The sequence below is a fragment of the Sporobolomyces koalae genome (genome assembly GCF_050403365.1).
Source record: "Sporobolomyces koalae JCM15063 DNA, S_koalae_JCM15063T_v1_ctg14, whole genome shotgun sequence".
Lineage (NCBI taxonomy): Eukaryota > Fungi > Basidiomycota > Microbotryomycetes > Sporidiobolales > Sporidiobolaceae > Sporobolomyces > Sporobolomyces koalae.
This window is the reverse complement of record NW_027481757.1, coordinates 280,366-294,533: the sequence shown is the minus strand read 5'-3', so window position 1 is coordinate 294,533 and position 14,168 is coordinate 280,366. Positions and strand designations below refer to the sequence as shown.

Genomic DNA, 14,168 nt, shown 5'->3' with positions numbered 1-14,168 from the left:
TGCAAGTACCCTTGAGAATTGCAAGCAGATCTCTCAAGTTACGAAGAGATTCATCTACGTCCACCCTTGGCAGGTTTGAGCAAGTCTTTCCTGTACTGTGTGAACGCGACCAAGTTTTCGAGAGCTCCATCGGCTCGCAACCTCAATTCCGGGAATTTCTTGCGATCAATCTTCTTGATCTAAAAAATCCCCAAGCGCCAGCAATCAAGAATGGACGAGTCAGCATGAAATTCCGAAATCATGGATTGAATGGAAAGAGGTGTGTCACTTACAGCTGCTCGAACTCCGGCAATGGTAGTTTCGAGAATTGGCAACATGCCTCCATTTCGGAAATTCGGCACGTCGTACTCTCGTTCTTCGTCAGCGTAGAGATCGATGAACGAGTCCACAACTTGCAGAAGCGCGTCGGGCGTGAGCGGTGACGCGACAGGTTGTTGTGCAGCCGCAGCATTTCTTGGGGTCGATGAGGGCAACAGAGACAGCATGAATTGTCCAATGTGCTGGAAAACCAAGGTTCCGAGAGCAGTCAGTACGTATGTAATGGGCATTGGAGGCGGCGAGACCGAGGCTCACGGCGTTCTCTTCAATGGGGACATCCTTTCTCCGTCCGATTTGACCGAGAGCACCGAGAGCTCGAACCCTGATAGCTTCTCCTTGCGGTGTCGGAGCCGAAGCGAAGGTGGAACTGTAAACGTTGTCAATCAAGAATGGCGTAGTCGAAGGACCGACGATCTGTACGAGGGTTTCTCAGTTGTCAGGAACTTCAAGTTCTTTTTTGTCCGGAGAAAAAACAGCAAAGATCTCGGATCGACTCACGAGGCTTCCATCGTCCTCGAGACCTAATCTCGTGCAACCCCAAACGACACCTGCGCTCGCCGAGATCAATTCTTCTCTCCTCTCCTCAACCTCGTCGACCTCGTCTTCTCCCGTCTTCTTCTCAGCCGGCTTGACCGAGGTGAGAGCGTGATGCATGCCTTCGAGCACTTTCTCGAACACGGTTTGCAATTCCTTCTCTTTGCCCTTGCCCCGACCGTACGGTTTCTTGCTCTGAGCGAGCGCGACAAACAGGTTGTTGAGCGCTTCAATCGCTCGAACGTGAATAGCTGTCACCGCGTCCGAGAGGGTCGACAGGAGCGCAGGGAGAGCTAGAGTCGTAGAGTTGGGAGTGGCGGCCGTCGAAATGAGTCCAGTTGAAGGATCGGCACCATCTGGGGTGGCCGCGAACGACGATGCTGGGACGAACGAGAGCGAGGTCGGTTGCGAGAGGGACAAGAGTTGAAGCGGAAGCGAGGTGAGAGACAATTTCGACGAACTCGAACCGGCTTCCTCGTCGTCCGAGTCTTCCGAATCGTCTCCAACAATGTTTTCGAGATCTTCGAGCATGTCGTCTCCGTCCATTTCCGACTCGTCGCCTTCAACCTCGACGTCTCCCTCCTCTGCGCCCATCGCGTCATCGTCACCGTCTTCGTCCATGTCGAGATCACCTTCTTCGACGTCCATCGAGATTCCGCCCCATTCTTCATCGTCTCCCATTCCTTGACCAGCTGTTGCCGAGCCGGGCGTCGAGAGACCCGAAGCGAGGTATTCTGACAGGACTTCGAGTGCGAGTTGCAATGTTTGCGCTTGTCGTTCGAGCGAGTTGAGTTGTGCTTGAGGGGAGTTTGGTGCGGGAGTAGGGGGTTGCGGAGCGGTGGGATCCTGACGAGTGTAGGAAAGCAAAATTAACTTATGAGCCTCGACTACTAGAACATGAGAGCGATGAAAAGCGAGAGCTCACGATTTGACTAGCGACCTTGGCGGATTCCTGTACCCAACCTTCGAGTTTCTTCTGTTCTCCAGCTTGCTGCACGATTTCGAACAAGATTCTCTTGGCACCTCCATCCTCCTTGAGCACATCTCGCACTTGGTCAATGTCTTTCCGTTTGCTCTTGCTCTTGGCGAGTTCCAACAGGGTACCGAACGAGAGGACTCGCAATTGGGTCCAGTACTCTTGCGCTTCAGTCGATTTCGTGTTTGGGGCAGCAGGGGTCAGGAGGATTGAGAGAAGCGAAGAGAGCGTCGGCGAGAACGTCTGAGATCCGGGTGAAGACAGGAGATGAGGGTTCGCAGCCGGGTTCGAAGAAACGAAAGCATGAAGCGTTTGAGCTGCGGAAAGAGGCCGGTGAGCGAAAGGGTTCACGGGCCCAAATGATTTTCACGAGAGAAGCGACAGAAAAGACGCGACGAACCTGCTGCGACTGCGACAAAGAGAGGGACTCGCAAAGCCTTCTTCTCCTTGTCCTTGTCTTTTTTGCTCTTCTGTTTCTTCTTGGCGTCGAGTTGCATGACCCCTTCGTGGTCTTCGAGTCCAGCCGATTCGGCAATACCGAGTTTGTCCTCTTCGAGGAATGCCATGATCAGTTCGACAATCTTGTCGCCCTGAGCGTTGAGACTGGCCAAGATTTTCGTGTTGCTCTCGGACAAGCACCACAAGAGGACGAGGACGTTCTCTGCCCAGTCCCAGTAGACCCTGCGGAGGGTCTCGTTCGCCTCGTTGACGAGGTCGCATGCGGTTCTGTCGGCAGGCGTTGCTGGCAGCGACGGTTTGACGGGAGGTTGAGCGGGCGCGAGAACGGTCGGGAGGTACGCGAGGAGGAGAGGGAGGTGAGACGAGAGGAGCGGGAGCAAGAGGCGCTTGTTGTGCATTTCCGAGATGATGTGAGGCGGGGACGAGACGGCCAAGTTGCGCAGGGTGCCAAGTGCCTCGACGGCGGTGGTGAGGTCATCCGACGAGGGAGCCGCTGGGAACGCATCAGGGGATGAAGGAGGAGCTGGGATCGGGAGCGTGAGGCGCTCGATTAGGAGACCGATCAGGTTGCGAGAGAGAAGCAGACGCAAGTGCACGGCGGGCAGGGTCAACAGCAGGGACGACAAGGTCGACTAGGGAGAGAAGAGAGACGGTCAGTCCGCAGGTTGATTGATCCGGTGAGCAAGACATTCTGAGGCTCACACTGGCCCACACGCGGTCCCTCGCATCGCTGCTTCGAAGCTTGTCGAGTACGTTCGAGATCTCCTGTTCCTTCTTCTGCACGGCGGGCAGCTTGGTGGTGCCGTTCGTACCCGCCGACGAGCTCGAGTCGGCGCCAGTGAGTGGCGTCGCAGTCGCCTCGAGTCGAGCAGTTCGAGTGCGTTTGCGGTGGCGTACTTTGCCCATCTTGGCTCGAAGGCGAGAGTTGGATTGGTTAAAGTTGAGAGATCAACTTCGGCGCCGCTTTTTTGTTCACGCTTCGCCTCCCTCCTCGTCCACCTTAGCGATTTCCTTATCCGCCCTGTAACTACCAGGATATGTTTACGAATCTTTCTGCGAGCTTGGCCGGGCGCATCGAGCAATCCGGTTGCAACCTCACCGGTTCATCTTGATCGACTCGTGCGCATCTGCGATTGCAACTCAGAGGGGTTGACGACCCAGAATTTGTGTCATTGGTACTAGGTTGACACACGTGCATCGATGGAGGGTGCAAAGGACTAGCCAACTCCGCCTTACATGCTCACCCCTTGGAAGTGCCTCGACTGCAACGGGCCTCGACTGAATCCCCGCGAACTTGTCTCTACCAGACGCGCTTTCGTCATTCGTTGAAAGCAGTCACGACCTGGGACATCTTGTGCAGCAACCCCTGTCCAAGAGAGAACCAATCGTGTCACTACGCCAAACGTGAGTTCGGATCCGCTTTTGCAGTTTACTTGCTGCGAACATCCGTGTCCGAGGCTTGGCATTTTTAAAACTTCTATCGACTAGGACAATCACTACGGATCGCCGGATCTCCGGGAATGCATCGTTCGCTTGCGAATCGGGTCGATGCAGGAGTTCTACAACAGTGGCGTGGAATCCAGTATCCCAGAAACCTTGCTATAATCCTTTCGTTGCTGCTTGCCGCTTGTTCGCGCCCGACGACGACCCCGACGACCCCGACGCCAACATGGCAAACTTTGCTTTCCTCCTCGCCAGCGCATCGTTTTCTTCCTTCTCTGCTTTGCGCTTCTTTTCGGCTTTCTTGGTCTCTGACTGCTCTTGCGTCGGCGTCGGCTCACGAATCTCGCTCAACGACGGACTCGGCTGACGACTCGAGGTGGAGTTGCCCAAGAATGGGGAAGGTAGAGCTGATCGCTCTTGGTGCAGATGGAGGGGTGGTGGTGACAACGGCAAAGACTGTCCTCTCGAGGGGACCACTTCGACCTCTTCATCCGTGAATGGCTCTTCTTGACCTGCCTCGAGTTCGGGCTCGCGCTCTTCACTCATGACCGTATCAGCTTCGACATGGTGGTCGCGCTCGACTTGCTTGCCTTTGTCTTTTGTCCGAGAGCGAGACGTATCAATGACCTGTGAGTCATCCCAGCCGATTCGTTCACCTTTCGTAGGCGAGTGATGGTCGAGCATTCTGCCGGCGAGTCCTGATCTCTTGGGCGATACCGCAGGGCGGGGTTGGACCGCTAACTGTGTCGCTATCTCTCGAGAAGCTCCGCTCGTAGGTCCAATGGGCAGCTGAGTATTTATCCGTGGAGCTGGGAGCGAAAGTCGCAAGGCTGCAATAGGGAATTCGAGCTCGCTATAAGCAACCCTCGCCCAAACTTGCATTCGTAGCCGAAAGAATTTTACCGTCCCGCTTTGGTTTGGCGTTCAGCATCGAATGTTCCCATCGCGCAAGGAGACCTGCGCCTCCAATCTTGAAGAATGTCGAACAGTTCCTGCCCTCTGCGAGTCTCTCTGCACTCCCAGACGCATTGAGCGACGGTTCGAGTTTGGCGATCAATTCCTTCTCGTCCGGTGTCTCCTTTTTCAGCAACGACAAGAGTGCACAAGACGTTCCAATCAGAGGTTGAATCAGGTGAGAGGCGAGAACGTGTACTGATTCCGCTTCGAGCTTGAATGGCAAGAATCGAAACACTTTCTCATCCGGTAGCGTGATCGTGATGTATTGCTGTTTTGATTAAGACTCGACGTCAAGACGGCAATACGTAGCTTGTCGACTTGCAACAAAGACTCACCTCGAAGCCTTCTTCCCTAGAATCGGCTTTCGCACTTCCGCTCGCGACAGCGTCGACTAGCTCCTGCAAGACTCGCTTGGCTGATTCTCGAGCATCCCCAGCGACACCCGTCATGTTGGGTTCAGGCGATCTGGACCTAGCTGCGACTGCATCATCTATCCGTCGATCGAGTTGTCGCCCTTTCAGCGTCTCATAGTACACTCCATGGAGGTCGGTCGCAAGGATCGCAATGTCGAGTGGATCTTGATGATGTAGGAGCTTGATCAGTAGGTTGCGAGACGAGGTTCGCAAATAGTGCCATGGGATCGGGAGGAATGCGTTCGAGAGCTCCTGATCTCAGTTCACGGCTCGAGGTGAGTGTTGACATGTCAGGATCGGACGTCCAATACAGAGGAGTGCTTTACCTCGCTCCACGTTTCCATTCTACTAACTGGTCGATGACGATGATGTCTAGGTCACATGACAGGATCCACTTTGTGTATGCGCCTCTCCGAAGCGACAACAAGCATCCAGCGTTGCGAATATCAGCACATGAGACTATAAATGGCTTCGGGAGCCGCGATTTCGAAGACGAGCTCGACGCATTAATGCTGTCGAAAAAGTTTTGGTGGTTCATGCGTGAGCAACCGACGCTAGCTACGCTCGTGTGTTCAATACAGGCCTTTCTTCCGTGTCTTGACGGAGTTCTGTCGAGTCCATCACACCGCGAAAGTGCCACATGTTCTTGACCCGCATCGCTCCAAGCTCGATACGTGGTGGGCAACGATGGACTCTGTAGGAGCCGATTACGCTGCTTGAGCGCGCGGTCAAACCCTCGACATGCCTTCACTCTAGGTTGTCGAGACCGACTGATCTATAGTCAATGGACAACCGGGCCGATGGGCGAAACCGACGGCATCAGGCCAAAAAGTTCAAGCCGGAATTAGCGAATTTATTCGGGCGCTGGCTGCCTGTCCAAGACTGACGTTCCAGTTCATAAGAAGATATCAAGACAGCTTGAAACTATGAAGATCGAACTTGCGAGATTAGTAATCACGAGACACCCAGTCGATGGAATTTGTCGCGCATTGCCTCACTCGCCAACCATAAACCCCAACATCGAGTCGCAACATGCAGCGTTCATTGCAGCAGATGAGCCGTTTGGCTCGCTCAACGGTCGTGTCTGCGCCGCGTACGGCATTCGCGTACCGCTCGCTCGCCACTGTTTCTTCATCAATCCCGCTCGGCAACTCGACTTCGCTGCCGATCGAAGTTGACGCCGCCGAAACGACCGTCGTCTCGCCTTCGAACGATATGTTGGGCTTCGAAGTGACTGCTGGCGAATCGTCCCAGGCGCCCGACAACAACCGCGAGAACATTGGCAGGCCCATCTACCTCGATGCCCAGGCGACCACTCCGACCGACCCGCGTGTGCTCGACGCCATGCTCCCATACATGACCAACCAGTACGGTAACCCGCATAGCAAGACGCATGCATACGGATGGGAGACCGAGAAGGCGGTCGACGCTGGAAGGCAGGTGAGAGCCGCAACTATCCTCAACTCCTTTTGCCCTTGACCATGTCGCCTGATACTTTGTGTTCCATCGATCAGCACATTGCCGATCTGATCGGAGCTCATCCGAAAGACATTGTCTTCACTTCGGGTGCAACTGAATCGAACAATATGGCGATCAAGGGTATTGCTCGCTTCTACAAAGGCAAGAAGAAGCACATGTGAGTCTCACCCGTCACATTCATACTGCAAAGCAAGGGCCTGACTCGTATATGACGCGCAGTATTACCACTCAAACCGAACACAAATGCGTGCTCGACTCGTGCCGAGTCCTGCAGGATGAAGGTTTCGAAGTCACGTACTTGCCAGTCAAGACGAACGGTATCGTCGATCTCGAACTGCTCGAAAAGTCGATCCGCCCCGACACTTGCCTCGTTTCCATCATGATGGTCAACAACGAGATTGGCACGATCCAACCTCTCAAGGAGATTGGTGAAATCGTTAAGAAGCACAAGGGTGTCTTCTTTCACACTGATGCTGCACAAGCTGTCGGCAAAAGTGAGGCGTCACTACCGTTCTTCGATCCGTTAAATGCCTTGCGCTGACACGAATTTGTCGCTTTCCTGACCTGCTCCTGCAACAGTCCCGGTCAATGTCGACGATCTAAAGATTGATGTGCTCTCGATCTCTGCCCACAAGCTCTACGGACCGAAAGGAATTGGTGCCATCTACGTCCGACGCAAGCCCCGTGTCCGTCTCGAAGCCATCATCAATGGAGGAGGTCAGGAACGTGGTCTGAGGAGCGGTACGGTCCCTGCGCCCTTGGTTGTTGGTTTCGGAGAGGCAGCGCGACTGGCCAAGAAGGAGATGTCGGTCAGTACAGCTATTGATCCGTCAAAGGTCCCGTGCTTGTCGACTGTGACGAAAGCTTCCCAGAAGACGCCTCGCGACTTGCAGTCTGCCCAATAAGCAGTCATGCAAGTTGGCGAGCGCGTCTTCTTGTCTCAACCGCGAGCGAAGCACATTCTGTGGCATCGCCAAGAGCTTCGTGCAGGGGTTCCGAGTCGACAGCACGAGGGCCGAACAGCTGGGATAAGAGTTTGAAAGACTGACACATTATCTTATTTGCACAGTACGACCACGCGCACATTCGACGTCTCGCGCAGAAACTGCACGATGGCATCACAAGCAAATGCGAGCAAGTGGTGCGCAACGGAGACATTGACGGCTACCCGGGCTGCACGAATCTCTCGTTCACGGCCGTCGAGGGAGAATCTCGTCAGTTCAAATTTTTGTTAGACTCTCGAGGATTTTCTGACGAGATCTAACGAGACTTTTGCCGAAAATGCGCATAGTTCTCATGTCGATGAAAGACATCGCCGTCTCTTCGGGATCTGCATGCACGTCGGCGTCGCTCGAACCGTCATACGTACTTCGAGCGCTTGGAGCGGAAGAGGATATGGCGCACTCGTCGATTCGATTCGGAATTGGTCGATTCACGACCGACGCCGAAGTCGACTTCGTAGTCGACAAGGTCGTGAGCAGTGTCACCCGATTGCGTGATCTCAGTCCTCTGTGGGAGATGATCCAGGAGGGCATCGACCTCAAAACTATTGACTGGTACGTCCCGCTTTTCCACTAGCGTCTCGCTCGATCCCCGACGCTACGCCTCCTCCGATCCTTCCCCTTCGACTTTCCCTCTCATCCCGCACTCCCTCTCTCGATGTGATTTTCGCGTTCGGGCACGCCCCTTATCGGGATGAAAGTTGGACTCGATCGACGCTTCTCACGCCCTGTCTCTGCCCCGTCTGTCGTTCTTTCCGTCGCGGCGCGCGCGCGCGTCCGACCCCGCTTTCCTTCTCATATCCGATCACGTGTCTGTGTCCGAAACTTCGATCGATCGACCCGGAGGCTGACCTTCTCATTCTTCTCTTTTGCGTTTCTCCCTTTTCGCAGGTCCCAACACTGATTGCATCCAACACAATCCGCCTTCTCGCTCGGTCCATCTCCTTTGTGATTTCACTTCGTACTGCCGTGCCGAGGCGCTCTCTCTCGCCTGTACATGTAGTGTAACCTGTTTTCCTCGAGCTTGATCCTTTTGAGAGCTTGCTTTCGTCGTCCGCTCTGGAAGGTGCAAGAAGTCCTGGCGCCTTCGTTCCCCCGCGAAAGCTTGACCTTCTAGCTTGAACAACGGCAGCGCTTTTAACGTCAACGCTTGCTCTGAATTCTGATCGACAGTTTTCTGCGCTTTTCCCTCGAAAGACGAAACGACTGGCCTGAAAGTTCGAGACCTCGCTGATTCTTCTTTCCGAAGCGTGGAAACAAAGATATGCGTTCGCTTTCACCGATACACTGTAGTTTGGAGCTCGAACAAGTGGTTGCCAAGGCTGGGAAGGAGTTTCAGCCAGTCTATCGAGAAGGTTCTCCTGCGACTCGAGAACAGAGCCTTCCGCAGGACGTTCCACTGGGTTACTTTATCCGCAACAAATGGTTGTACCGAGCCCGAGAACAGACAGAGAGAGGCTCGGAACTTGGAAGGATGGAAAAACCGCAAGAATTCGGCTGGCAATCTGGGGATCAGGTACAAATTTTGGCTCGAGCCTCGACGACGGAGGACGGTACTGTGCAGTAAGGAGAGGAGAAGGGAGGAGGTCCGAAGCGAGACGGGAAGCGTTCAGGAGTCGACTGTCAGGAGTCCGAAGGTCGACCTTCGCGCGGGGAACCGACAGGTACACGAACAAAGAGCGTAACCGTATGACAGCTGGCCTGTACAGTACGAGTCTTACTGGCCCGCTCGTTTCCGCTTCATGGTTCGAAACGGCCACTTAGTGCTTTTAGCCTACACGGTTTTTGCGGAGCGAGACAGAGGACCCTGCACGAAATTCCGTCGCCTCGTATCTGGATTTCCAGGGAAATCACACGTGGAGACAAACGAACGGAGAGGGACGAGTTGGCGTACGCTGTGTTCACGATAAGATAACGCTGCTGAATGCCATGCAGGCGATCGCATTCAAGCGCAAGCAGGGAATCGGAACACCATTTCGTCCCTCTGCGGCCGGAACATTTTTGGTGTCGAGGACGATCGGTCGTCCTGCAAACTGCTACTGTACCTGCACAGCTCGAGCCCCTCGAGCCGGGATTGTTACTTGTGGAAGACCAGATCATCCGCAGCACAGGGCAAGACGCAGAGAGAGAGCGTGAGACGCGGGGGAACGAATCCTGCAAAGCTCGAGCGGGCGCGAGCGTGTCCGACGGCCACGCAGGTGAAGACGGGAGTCTGAGACCATCGAGGCGGAGCCGAATCATGAATTGGGCCCTTTCGGCTGGGAGAGAAGGGCGATCGAGGTACCGGATTTGCAACTTCTGTGCTCGCTCGCATTTCCGTTCCTCGGTTCCCGGGCCCGTCGTCTTCGACCTTCACACGGAAAACTTTCTCGGTCGGCTCTCCCTTCTGCGTCTCTCTATTCCCATTCGTTTCTCACGCCCTTACGCACACCGATAACGTCACGCGTCAAACAACCTACCAGCCTCTCGTGACTCTCGCGCGATCGCAGCTCGCTTGTTCGAATAATCACATTCATTCGCGACTCTTCCACACTCGCTCCTCTCGCCTAGTGAGCCCTTATCGCGGCTTCTATATTCCGCCCGTCACTCGCGCCTTCCGACCAGTGACCTGTCGCCTGTCTCGACGCGACTCTTTGTCCGCCAAGTTCAAGTGAGTGTATTCGCTCTTCGCGCTCGACGCGGTGCTCTCGATTGCCACTACTCACGCCTAGGACTCTGCATCTACGCGTTCCAGGCAAGCGCGCTTCCGTGTTCCCTGTAATCCTTCCGTTCAGACATCAATCAGGAGCGACGCGCTCGCCCGATGATTGCGTTGCCTTCAACTCCTCTTCGATCGTTCTCTTCGCCCACTCTACCCACCTCAATGCAGAACGCAAAGTCCGGACGCCGGCGCAAGGTGACAATCCCGCTCTTCGTCCTGCTCGTCCTGCAGGGTGTTGTCGTGTGGAGGTATTGGGGCGATTCGGAAACGATCGACACGAAAGCGCACCAGTGGGGCGAACGGATATCAAACTTCGGATCGGCGACCGCGGAACGAGCCTGGCGCGGGTCGTCTCTCAAATCGTCTAAACTGCGTGGCCCACACACGGGCGACCTTTCGACCGCCCTCGAGCCCCGGAGAGACACGGCACTCGATGCCCCATTCGAACTATCCACCGAGCCCCTGCCCGTCCACCACATTCACGAAAACATTCATTTCCACAACCATCCGCTTTCGGATCACCGACCGCCCTCGAACCAGTTCCTCCTCGCGCCCGATGCCGTCTCGTTGGGACGACTCCGCAAAATCGCTCCCGTTCTCTCGATCATCACGGCGACTCAGAACCCGCGTCAAATCATGCTCGAAACCGCTGCGTCTGTTCTCGGACAGTCGCTCCAAAACATCCAGTGGGTCATTGTCGATGATCACTCGAACAACACGGAATCGATCGCCATGCTCCACGAGATTGCCAAAGATCCTCGCGTTGTCATTCTCCACAACGAGGGCGACCGTGGACTCTCGGCGAGCAGGAATGTTGCGCTCCGATGGCTTCTGAGCGACGAGAACGAAGCCAGGCGACCCAAGTACCTCGCCAGCTTGGACGACGATGATCTCTACGAACTTACCGCGCTCGAAAAGGTTCGTGTATCTCTCCTTACGGCCGCCATTGGCCCCGTGATGATTCACTTACGCTTTCTTTCTTGCCCATTGCAGACGGTCTGGATGCTCGAGTCGAACCCCGAGTGGGATCTCGGAGGGTTCCATGTCATCAAATTCAACGCCAACAACGAAACTGTCACGATGGGACTCCATTCGGGCGCCGCCAACTTTTACAGCGTAAGTTCCGCTCCCATTGTCGATGCCAATTAGGCTCGAGATGCTGATCTGCCGTTCGTTTCAGGGCAACTTTGTGCCGAACGCGGCGGTTTACACGCTCCGCGCCGTGCTCAACTCGGGCTGCCGCTACGACGATGTCAATTTTGCCGTCGGTGGTGAAGACTGGGACTTCTGGATGTGCCTTGCCGAGGTGAGCGAGTCTGCTCGATCCGCCTGGCGCTTCATTCCACTGACCTCGCTTGTGGTTTGCTCGATTACCAGCATGGATTTTGGGGCGGAACGGTACCCGAGCCGCTGTACTGGTACCGTGGAAACCCGGCTGCGTTCCGCTCGGCCCGATGGGGTGACATGTTTGTCGACGGTTTCGCGAGTCTCAAGGAGCGCATCCACGACAAGCACAAAGCGCTCATCAAGCCGGGCAAGTTCCCCGATATCTCGGCCCGCACTTCACAGCAACTCGAACGTATCAACTGGGCCTCGCCGTTCGAGACTCACCTCGCGCGTTTCAAAAAGACGATCATGTTTGTCGTGCCCTGGCTCTACGTCGGTGGCGCCGATGTCGGTCAGTTCTCTTCCCTCCCTCCACAGCATCCATGACGCAGAGTAGCTGACACACTATATTGTCGCGAGAACAGGTGCACTGCATATGATCCAGCTATTCGCTGAAAAGGGTTACCGAGTGACAGTCGTCTGCACGCTTTACCGCAACCCTGCTGGTATCGAGCTTCGCCCTCAAGTTCTTCAGTACACCCACGACGTGCACATCCTCCCCTCCTTCCTCCGCGCTCCCGATATCCCTCGTTACCTCAAGTACCTCGTCGAATCCCGCGGCATCGAGGAAGTCGTCTTCTCCAACTCGCAACTCGTGTACGAAATGCTCCCGGCCTTGACTGAGCAAATGCCTCACGTTAAATTCATCGATGTCAGTCTTTCTCTCCTTTTCGCGCGGACCACAGTCGAAACTAACGTCTTGCGTGCGCTTTCTCATCTTTACAGTACCTCCACAACGAGGCGTACGATGGTTGGAAGTCTGGCGGTTACCCGACGTTCTCGGTCATCACGCAACGATACCTGTCGCGCACGATCACGTGCTCGTCGTACCTGCGCGACTGGCTCCTCCAAAGAGGACACGTTTCGCCCAAGTCGATCGGAGTCGTCAAGCTCGGTATCGAGGTTTCCGACTTTTCTCCCAACAACGCGTCGATGAAAGCGATGGCCAAGAAGGACCTGCTCAACGTTGATCCTTCGACTACGGTCATCACGATCGTTGGCCGCCTCGACCCGCAAAAGCGTCCCACCCTGGTGCCCGACATCGCCGATGCGCTGCGTCAACTCGGACACAAAGAGGGTGAATTCGTGATCGTCATGCTCGGCGACGGTGACAAGAAGGACGAACTTAAGGAGCGCATTCAGGCATTCCGAGTCGACGGATTCGTGCGCGTGCTCGGCACGGTCGAACAACCGCAAACGTTCCTCGCCGCGACAGACATCTTCCTCCTCCCCTCGATGAGTGAAGGCATCTCGATTGCAGTCGCTGAAGCGATGGCGATGGGTCTCCCGATCGTCACGGCACGCGCAGGTGCATTGCCCGAACAACTCGGTGACGGTCTCACGGACCCGACGACGGGCGAATCGCTCATGGCCGGTGTGCTGGTCGACCACAAACTCAACGCCGAGATCGATGCTCCATTGTACGCGGCCGAACTCGACCAGTTGATCCGATCGCCCGACTTGCGACGCCAGTACGGTGCGAACGGACGCAAGAACGTCGAGAAGACGTTCGACTGGCGTCAGACGTTGATGGGCATGTTTGACGAGATCCACCAGGCCAAGTTGCCCCGACACGACCACGACGCCGACCTGCCCAACCCGGCGGCGTACTTTGCCCTTCAAGACCTCCTGCTCGAAGCGCATCAAGTGAGTGTTACAATGTGTCACGACCTGTTCGCTTCAAGGTTGCTGATCCCGTTTGTGATGTACCAGGAAACGGACTTTGCCGCGGCGCAAAACATGCTCAAAGCTCCGCCACGATTCGGTGTCGGCAAGGAACTGCAAGACCGCTGCGGCGAGTCGAACCAAGCGTTGACCGATTGGATCGACTCGATCGAGACGCCCAAGGATTGCACCGCGCCGAGTTCGTCGTTCTCGAACCCTCGCGCGTTGCAAAGGAGCGCCAAGTTCCAGTGTGGCGCATGGTTAGTCCTTCTGCCATTCAAGACTCAAAGCGAGATTCGGAAGGACTGACAGGTTTTTCGTCTACGTTGGCAGGTGCATCTTTGACTTGACGACTCCCGATTACGCTGGATGGGCGTTCAACGGAGCGTGCTTTACGCCATTCGACGACAGCGCTGCTGGCTGGTGCAAACAGTGAGCACACTCGTCATTTTCGCTCGTGTATGAGCTTCAATTGACAAAAACGTTTCTGTCAGGTTCTGGTCTGGCCGTCCGAAAGGAATCAACCTGCCTCCGACCGAAGAGGCATAATCCCATACCCATTTCTCCCTCGTTCATTCTCTCATCGTAATCCACCTCGTTCGAAAACTGTTGTATCTCTCGCTGGACACCCCAAAAAACCCAAACTGGGAAATGTCAGGATTTAGGTCATCTCTTTACCGGGTTTACTAGTTTCTTTTGTCTCGCTTCATGTGTGTACCCCCTCAACTACCCTCCTGCATACCATTCTCTCCCCGTGCCTGCCTCGTTCCCGATTTGCCCTTTTATCGCCTACCGTCGGAAAGCGCTCGTTGTGTGTGATTTTAGCTATTTAGATT

At 55.3% G+C, this 14,168-nt stretch overlaps 4 protein-coding genes across 4 annotated transcripts; 2 read left to right on the top strand and 2 right to left on the bottom strand.

Moving 5' to 3' along the window:
• Window positions 1-50: 50 nt before the first annotated feature.
• On the bottom strand, window positions 51-3,193 carry SYO1 (Syo1p; the record flags this gene model as incomplete). The annotated part of the gene is made up of 7 exons (XM_076678475.1): window positions 51-179; window positions 273-500; window positions 574-732; window positions 817-1,698; window positions 1,778-2,145; window positions 2,229-2,919; window positions 2,990-3,193. The coding sequence occupies 7 exons, from the start codon at window positions 3,191-3,193 to the stop codon at window positions 51-53; spliced, it is 2,661 nt and encodes an 886-aa protein (XP_076534458.1).
• A 693-nt stretch (window positions 3,194-3,886) lies between these two features.
• JCM15063_000556 (uncharacterized protein) lies at window positions 3,887-5,444 on the bottom strand (the record flags this gene model as incomplete). Its single annotated transcript, XM_076678474.1, has 4 exons — window positions 3,887-4,560; window positions 4,634-4,955; window positions 5,023-5,352; window positions 5,427-5,444. The coding sequence occupies 4 exons, from the start codon at window positions 5,442-5,444 to the stop codon at window positions 3,887-3,889; spliced, it is 1,344 nt and encodes a 447-aa protein (XP_076534457.1).
• A 709-nt stretch (window positions 5,445-6,153) lies between these two features.
• Window positions 6,154-8,157, top strand: NFS1 (cysteine desulfurase; the record flags this gene model as incomplete). Its single annotated transcript, XM_076678473.1, has 6 exons — window positions 6,154-6,540; window positions 6,615-6,736; window positions 6,799-7,073; window positions 7,159-7,388; window positions 7,649-7,793; window positions 7,871-8,157. 6 exons carry the CDS (start codon window positions 6,154-6,156, stop codon window positions 8,155-8,157), a joined length of 1,446 nt encoding a protein of 481 aa, XP_076534456.1.
• A 2,286-nt stretch (window positions 8,158-10,443) lies between these two features.
• JCM15063_000554 (glycosyltransferase) lies at window positions 10,444-13,881 on the top strand (the record flags this gene model as incomplete). The annotated part of the gene is made up of 9 exons (XM_076678472.1): window positions 10,444-11,199; window positions 11,275-11,397; window positions 11,462-11,587; window positions 11,659-11,959; window positions 12,033-12,319; window positions 12,394-13,314; window positions 13,381-13,592; window positions 13,666-13,764; window positions 13,827-13,881. The coding sequence occupies 9 exons, from the start codon at window positions 10,444-10,446 to the stop codon at window positions 13,879-13,881; spliced, it is 2,880 nt and encodes a 959-aa protein (XP_076534455.1).
• Between the last annotated feature and the right edge of the window lie 287 nt (window positions 13,882-14,168).